At 44.2% G+C, this 8,216-nt stretch overlaps 1 protein-coding gene across 1 annotated transcript; it reads right to left on the bottom strand.

The window, feature by feature from the left end:
- Positions 1 to 367: 367 nt before the first annotated feature.
- Positions 368 to 3,905, bottom strand: LOC120046115 (cytochrome b-c1 complex subunit Rieske, mitochondrial-like). The gene is made up of 2 exons (XM_038991079.1): positions 3,609 to 3,905; positions 368 to 1,107 (listed from the first exon to the last, which is right to left on the bottom strand). The coding sequence occupies exons 1-2, from the start codon at positions 3,817 to 3,819 to the stop codon at positions 497 to 499; spliced, it is 822 nt and encodes a 273-aa protein (XP_038847007.1). The 5' UTR covers positions 3,820 to 3,905; the 3' UTR covers positions 368 to 496.
- Between the last annotated feature and the right edge of the window lie 4,311 nt (positions 3,906 to 8,216).

Raw genomic sequence — 8,216 nt, 5'->3', positions numbered from 1 at the left:
ATATACAATCGTATGCAATATTGCCATTAAACAACTGAACCTAGCACTCTAAATCGTCCCAACAATATCCAAGATTTTGGATCTCTGAAACGGAGCACATAAAGCCATCATTCATGACATTAAACCTTGAGTCACCTTCGGACACAATTGTAGGCAACTGTCTGTAAGCAGGTGTACGTTTTTGATTGAGCAGCAAAATCTTGGTCAATCCCCTTGTACCTGCACTATTAAAACATAATTATTATTAGGCTATTCCATTCCATGAAAGGCGAAAGAAACCCCACTACTCATTTACAACCCAGGTCTTATTTTGGTACAATATAAGATTTAGCTGAGATTGGGTAAATAAATAAATAAACACGAGAGGTTTTCAATCAGATAAAATGTACATTTATTACTTACAATAATTTATACCACCCTGAAACAGAGGTTGTGCCTGCTAATGGATGGAGTAATGAGCCAGACAGAAACACTGATCTGTGATCTGTCCAACAATTTAGCCTACAATTACTGTGTCCTCATCTGGGAACTCATAGTAGGGCACCTCAAGGTTGAGTGGGGCTGGGCCTTTCCTGATGCGGCCAGAGGCATCGTAGTGAGAGCCATGGCAGGGGCAGTAGTATCCGCCATAGTCACCAGCATTGGCGATGGGTACACAGCCCAGGTGGGTGCACACGCCAATGACAATGATCCATTTTGGGTTGGCGACGCGGTCCTTGTCGTGCTGGGGGTCACGTAGCTCAGCCATATCCACAGCTTCCTCGGTGGCAATCTCTTTCTCAGACCGGTGGCGGATGAACAGAGGCTTGCCCCTCCACTTGAAGGTCATATTCTTGCCCTCTGGGATCTCTCCCAGCTTGACCTCGATCTTGGACATGGCCAGGACATCAGCTGAGGCACTCATGGAAGAGATAAACTGTGTGGCCACGGTCTTGGCTGTGTAGACACCAACCACGGCTGTGGCCCCGGTGACAAGGTAGGAGAAGGTTTTCCTGGACTCGCTGCTCTCCTGAGAAGATTTCTTGGGGTCAAGCAACTCAGGCCGACGGTAATCAGAGAAATCTGGCACCTTGATGTCAGTGTGAGCGAATCGGACTGCAGCTTTTGCTGAAAAATAAAACAAGTCCATTAGATAAAAAGTCCATTTGATAAACAATCAAAGCAGTATTAAGAGAAAGACAATGGCATGTGATAGGAAAGTACCAGATGGCACATTATAGAAGCAGATGCATCCAAGTCAATAGCCAGTTAGATAGCAAATTAATGATCAGATTGTTTGAAAGTGAAGTTTAAATACAAACTAGCAAGCTTTCTACTAGTTAGCTAGCCCATTAGCTGAGTATTCATTATGTCTTGCAGTGGAAAACCGTTTAAGAATCAAACGCAACGATTACCTTCCTGAATTTGTCCAATATAAACTCGTTTTGTTGTAAAACTTTTGCAACAAAATCTGCCTAATGAACACACCCTTGACCTACATGTTAGCTACCAACTCCCTTGCTAAAATGTAAGGTTAAACTAGTGACCAAGAAAACACTCCTCACTCTAGCCAGCAGAATCCGACCCTACCATTACACTGAGCTGCATTGGGGTCAGAATGCAAACATGGTTACATTACGACACTGGAGATGGCACAAGATACGGGTCCACGTACCTCAATGTATGGATGGGATATGCCACTGTACTCAATTTGACCTTAATCCACACCGATACATCTCAAATTTTATTTGTCACATGCTCCGAATACAACAGGTGTAGACCTTACAGTGAAATGCTTACTTACAAGCTCTTAAATTAAGAAAAAAGTAAGATAAGAAACAAATAATTAAAGAAGCAGTGAATAACAATAGCGGGGCTATATACAGGAGGTACCGGTACAGAGTCAATGTGCAGGGGCACCGGTGTCGAGGTAATTGAGATAATTATGTAAATGCAGGTAGGGTTGTTAAAGTGGCTATGCATAAATGATAACAGAGAGTAGCAGCGAGGGGGCAAATAGTCTAGGTACGGTAACCATTTGATTAGCTGTTCAGGAGTCTTATGGCTTGGGGGTAGAAGCCTCTTGGACCTAGACGTGGCGCTCTGTTACCGCCTGCCGTGCGGTAGCAGAGAGAACAGTCTATGACTAGGGTTGCTGGAGTCTGACGATTTTTAGGGCCTTCCTCTGACACTGCCTGGTAGAGGTCCTGGATGGCAGGAAGCTTTGCCCTGGTGATGTACTGGGCTGTACGCACTACCCTCTGTAGTGCCTTGCGGTCGGAGGCCGAGCAGTTGCCATACCAGGCAGTGATGCAATCTGTCAGGATGCTCTCGATGGTGCAGCTGTAAAATCTTTTGTTGATCTGAAGACCCATGCCAAATCTTTTCAGTCTCCTGAGGGGGAATAGGTTTGAAATACTGTTTGTTTTCCCAGAAAACTGCCGTTTCATCCTCATGCTAGCTAGCAGTAGCCATTATGGAATGGCACATCACTTTGAACAACAAAATAAGCTGATTGGTTGACTGCCATTGCAAACTGGCTGCCGTGGCTACTGCTAGCTAGCATGAGGACAAAAATGGCAGTTCTGGGAAAGCGAGCAGTATTTCAACCTTCTCGATCTATCAGTGTGGATTAAGGTAACGTTGAGTACAGTTGCATATCCCATCCCTGCATAGAGGTAAGCTTTCCGACCTATATCGCACGCCAGCTCCATGGTGTCTTAATATAGCCATGATTGCGTTCTGACCCCAGTGTAGCTAAGTGTCGACAAGTGTAACGGTAGGGTCGGAATCTGCTGACTATCGTCACTAAGACCCACCTGTATGGGTTATGTAATGTTATTGTAACTAGAATGATCAAAATATGACATTACTACACATCAGTAAAGGTAGCAGTAAAGGTAGCAGCTAGTTAGCTAGTCAGGTTGTGACCCCAGACTCCAGTCACATAGTTTCTTTAACCCAGAGGCGCAACACCGAGAGACTTCCGGGAACGCTTGCAAAATAGACCAAGCAGACCAGGCAAGCGTTTGCAAAGTCAATGAGGTGTTATACCCAATGACATATTTCTGCACATATGTTTAGCTAGGTAACGTCGACATTGTATCGCATATAAGCATGATCGGGGATTTCTATTGGAGAAGCAGTTTCTGCCTATCTTCAAACTGTACTGTCTTTGTGCCCCATACTGCAGTGCTGCTCCTCCAGCTAGTTAAAATGTCTTAGACTCGTTCATCATGGGCATCCTACTTACTTAGCTAACTAACTAGATAATTGTTAAAATATTATTATACCCAATCGATATGATAAATTAATTGTACTTCTACCTAACATGTTGTTTGTGGTTGTTGGTTCAAACCGTTTGGTCTTGACCTCGCAGTCAGCTACATTTGTTAGCTAGCCGGTTGGCTAGGCCGCTTCTAGCCAATGCACTCTACACAGCTAACATTAGTGAGCTAATGAACACTAGGCTAAATTATGAAACAATCCTCAGATTCTACAGCATATCAATTGGACTTCAGTAAAATACAATATCACGTCGTAACATCGTAAGTCAATGACTCTTCAAGTAAAACAAACAACTCGATTACTAACATTAGCCCTGAGATACTGCTAGCTTAGCTACTTACCATTTATGCTAACTGATACTGCAGGCCCAGTCTTTGGACTCTGACCGTTCAGGGACTCGCGGGTAAGGAAAGGTTTCTTCGCGTCTACCAACACTTTCTCTCCTTTTACAACCACCCCTGGAATAAGGGCTTTGAGGGGTCCAGCAACTGCATAATTCGTAGCCTGCAAGTATGGGGAAAATGCCCCCGAACGAGCGGCAAGGGACATCATCCTTTTAGCGAGAGAGGCTCCTTGCAATGCTAGCTAGCTACGACCTTGCCTATATTGTGCAAGAGGAAAAGGCGCTGGCTGATTACGCAACACGTCAGGTGACGAAATTACGTGAATACGAAGGGTTACCTTTTCTACTGTGATGAGCAATATCTAATCCATTCTTCTCTTAGGGAATTCTTATTTGATGAAAATACTTAGTGATTTTCTGGTTAGAGCGTTGGACCAGTATGAAAGCTTGGTGGATCGAATACCCGAGCTGTCGTTCTGCCCCTGAACAAGGCAGTTAACGCACTGTTGGCCGTCATTGTAAATAATAATTTGTTCTTAAATGACTTGCCTAGTTAAATTACATTTACATTTAAATATCACATTAGGACCTATATTTAATAATTATCCTCATCATGCAGAAAAATACTAAACATTATGCATAGCTGCTATTTGTGTAACGGTTATACATTGACTTCATAGGTGGTGACATATAGATATTCAAAATACATCTTTGTCCAAATGTAGGCCCCTGTCATGCATTTTTTTTTACATTACATTTTTTTTCTATTTCACCTTTATTTAACCAGGTAGGCCAGTTGAGAACAAGTTCTAATTTACAACTGCGACCTGGGCAAGATAAAGCAAAGCAGTGCGACAAAAACAACAACACAGAGTTACACATAAACTAACGTACAGTCAATAACACAATAGAAAAATCTATATACAGTGTGTGCAAATGTAGGAGAGTAGGGAGGTAAGGCAATAAATAGGCCATAGAAGAGAAATTATTACAATTTAGCATTAACACTGGAGTGATAGATGTGCAGAGGATGATGTGCAAGTAGTGATACTGGGGTGCAAAAGAGCAAGAGGATAAGTAACAATATGGGGATGAGGTAGTTAGGTGTGCTATATACAGATTGGCTGTGTACAGGTACAGTGATCGGTAAGCGGCTCTGACAGCTGCGGCTTAAAGTTAGAGAGGGAGATATAAGACTCCAGCTTCAGTGATTTTTGTAATTAGTTCCAGTCATTGGCAGCAGAGGACTGGAAGGAAAGGCGGCCAAAGTAAGTTGGCTTTGGGGATGACCAGTAAAATATACCTGCTGGAGCGCGTGCTATGGGTGGGTGTTGCTATGGTGACCCGTGAGCTGAGATAAGACGGGGCTTTACCTAGCAAAGACTTATAGATGACCTGGAGCCTGTGGGTTTGGCAACGAATATGTAGTGAGGGCCAGCCAACGAGAGCGTACAGGTCGCAGTGGTGGGTAGTATATGGGGCTTTGGTGACAAAACAGATGACACTGTGATAGACTACATCCAGTTTGCTGAGTAGAGTGTTGGAGGCTATTTTGTAAATGACATCGCCGAAGTCAAGGATCAGTAGGATATTCAGTTTTACGAGGCTATGTTTGGCAGCATGAGTGAAGGATGCTTTGTTTCGAAATAGGAAGCCGATTCTAGATTTTATTTTGGATTGGAGATGCTTAATGTGAGTTTGGAAGGAGAGTTTACAATCTAACCAGACACCTAGGCATTTGTAGTTGTCCACATATTCTAAGTCAGAACCGTCCGTGGTAGTGATGCTAGTCGGGCGGGAGGGTGCATGCAGCAATCGGTTGAAGAGCATGCACTTAGTTTTACTAGCATTTAAAAGCAGTTGAAGGCCACGGAAGGAGTGTTGTATGGCATTGAAGCTCGTTTGGAGGTTTGTTAGCACAGTGTCCAAAGAAGGGCCAGAAGTATACAGAATGGTGTCGTCTGCGTAGAGGTGGATCAGAGAATCACCAGCAGCAAGAGCGACATCATTGATATACACAGAGAAAAGAGTCGGCCCGAGAAAAGAACCCTGTGGCACCCCCATAGAGACTGCCAGAGGTCCGGACAACAGGCCCTCCGATTTGACACACTGAACTCTGTCTGAGAAGTAGTTGGTGAACCAGGCGAGGCAGTCACTTGAGAAGCCAAGGCTATTGAGTCTGCCGATAAGAATGCGGTGATTGACAGAGTCGAAAGCCTTGGCCAGGTCGATGAAGACGGCTGCACAGTACTGTCTTTTATCGATGCCGGTTATGATATTGTTTAGGACCTTGAGCGTGGCTGAGGTGCACCCATGACCAGCTCGGAAACCAGATTGCATAGTGGAGAAGGTACGGTGGGATTCTAAATGGTCGGTTATCTGTTTATTAACTTTGTTTTTGAAGATTTTAGAAAGTCAGAACATGATGGATAACAGTTTGGGTCTAGAGTATAACAGTTTAGGTCTAGAGTGTCTCCCCCTTTGAAGAGGGGGATGACCGCTGCAGCTTTCCAATCTTTGGGGATCTCAGACGATACGAAAGAGAGGTTGAATAGGCTAGTAATAGGGGTTGCAACAACTTCGGCGGATCATTTTAGAAAGAGATTGTCTAGCCCAGCTGATTTGTAGGGATCCAGATTTTGCAGCTCTTTCAGAACATCAGCTGTCTGGATTTGGGTGAAGGAGAAGCGGGGGGAGGGGGGGGGGGGCTTGGGGAAGTTGCTGCAGGGGGTGCTGAGATGTTGGCCGGGGTAGGGGTAGCCAGGTGGAAAGCATGGACAGCCGTGTAAAAATGCTTATTGAAATTATAGATTATTGTAGATTTATCGGTGTTTTCTGTCCTCAGTGCAGTAGGCAGCTGGGAGGAGGTGCTCTTATTCTTCATGGACTTTACAGTGTCCCATTAGTGCTACAGGATTTTGGGTGGCCTTCCTAAGCTGGGGTTCAGACACGGCTAGGACATCAGGGTTGGCGGAGTGGGTTAAAGCAGTAAATAAAACAAACTTAGGGAGGAGGCTTCAAATGTTAACATGCATGAAACCAAGGCTTTTACTGTTACATAAGTCAACAAATGAGAGCGCCTGGGGATTGGGAGTGGTGCTGCTGCTGCAGGGCCTGGGTTAACCTCTACATCACCAGAGGAACAGAGGAGGAGTAGGGTAAGGGTGCGGCTAAAGGCTATAAGAACTGGTCATCTAGTGCGTTCGGAACAGAGAGTAAAAGGAGCAGATGTCTGGGTGCGGAAGAATAGATTCAAGGCATAATGTACAGACAAGGGTATGGTAGGATGCGAGTACAGTGGAGGTAAACCTATGCATTGAGTGACGATGAGAGAGGTTTTGTTTCTGGAGGCACCATTTAAGCCAGGTGAGGCATGTGTGGGGGTGGAACAAAAGGGCTAGCTAAGGCATGAGCAGGGCTGGAGCTTCTACAGTGAAATAAGACAATAATCACTAACCAAAACAGCAATGGACAAGGCATATTGACATTAGGGAGAGGCATGTGTAGCCGAGTGATCATAGGGTCCAGTGAGTAGCTCGGCGAGCTGGAGACACGGCGATTCAGGAAGCTAGCGGGCCGGGGCTAGCAGGCTAGCAGATTGAAGCATTGAAGGTACCTAAACTAGGTAGCTAGCTAGCTTTCTTGCAATGATTGAGTCTTACATTTAAACATAACTAGTAACATGCCTTTGTAAGCATGCAGTGTCACTTTTGATTCTAAATTGCAGATTCATAACTAGCCCAAGATGTACTATTAAGGCGCATCAGGACTGTTGTACACATTGGCCGCAACATCGTCAATACTTCAATTAATAACCCAAGAGACACTCCTCTTGGGTGAAGGAGAGATAATGCATAACTGAGGGGCACAAATACATTTCTTAAATATCTCTTGGAGGGCCAGAAAATAAATTAACAGCGGACAATCATTTTTACCTGGTCAAAAACCTCCAAATCCTTCTCAGTCCGTGCCTGAAGGTGATCCTCGAAAGTGTTCTGATCTGGTTAGACATCTTCCACCACATCAGTTGGGGTTTCATCGATCTGAAAGTACGTTATACAAAAATAGCAATAGACAAACAACACTAAATCGATGACAAATTTGAAAAAGTACAGTATATGCAATAATTGTATATACAATTGAATTATTTACCTCAGTCAACAGCTGCGGCTCCCGTCCGTACTCAGTGGAGGCCTGGATGCTGTTATTGTGTGCAAAGAGAATTACCTTCAGGTTGGTTTCCCACCCTTCCTGGTACCAATCAAGGGTCTGGTTAGTCCAAACGTGGAGGAGGGGTTAGGAAAGCGATATCTATTGACAATGTAAGATATTGAAATACGTCTGATTATTTACCATGGAAAAACAAATTGTAAAGTATAAATAAAACAAACCATTGGTGACAGAATATATCCTATAGCATCCGTACCTTGTTCCAGCGTTCATGACCTCGGTCACTCAAGATGACCACAGGAGAACCGTGGGTGTAGAAGATGTCCATCATCTCGTTGGAGGTGGCCTCGCCAGTCTCGTCCTTGATGGGTATCATACAAAACGAAAATCTATTTTTGGTTCCAAGCACCATTTTTAATGTGTTATAGAAGGGAAT

The sequence above is a fragment of the Salvelinus namaycush genome, chromosome 1 (assembly GCF_016432855.1).
Source record: "Salvelinus namaycush isolate Seneca chromosome 1, SaNama_1.0, whole genome shotgun sequence".
Lineage (NCBI taxonomy): Eukaryota > Metazoa > Chordata > Actinopteri > Salmoniformes > Salmonidae > Salvelinus > Salvelinus namaycush.
The sequence above is the reverse complement of the archived record's forward strand: the minus strand, read 5'-3'. Positions and strand labels throughout refer to the sequence as shown.

Coding starts and splice junctions, on each gene's coding strand:
- LOC120046115 (XM_038991079.1), bottom strand. CDS start 3,819: ATGATGTCCCTTGCCGCTCGTTCGGGGGCATTTTCCCCATACTTGCAG. Junction 1,108..3,608: donor AGTATCAGTTAGCATAAATG/GTAAGTAGCTAA, acceptor TTTATTTTTCAG/CAAAAGCTGCAGTCCGATTC.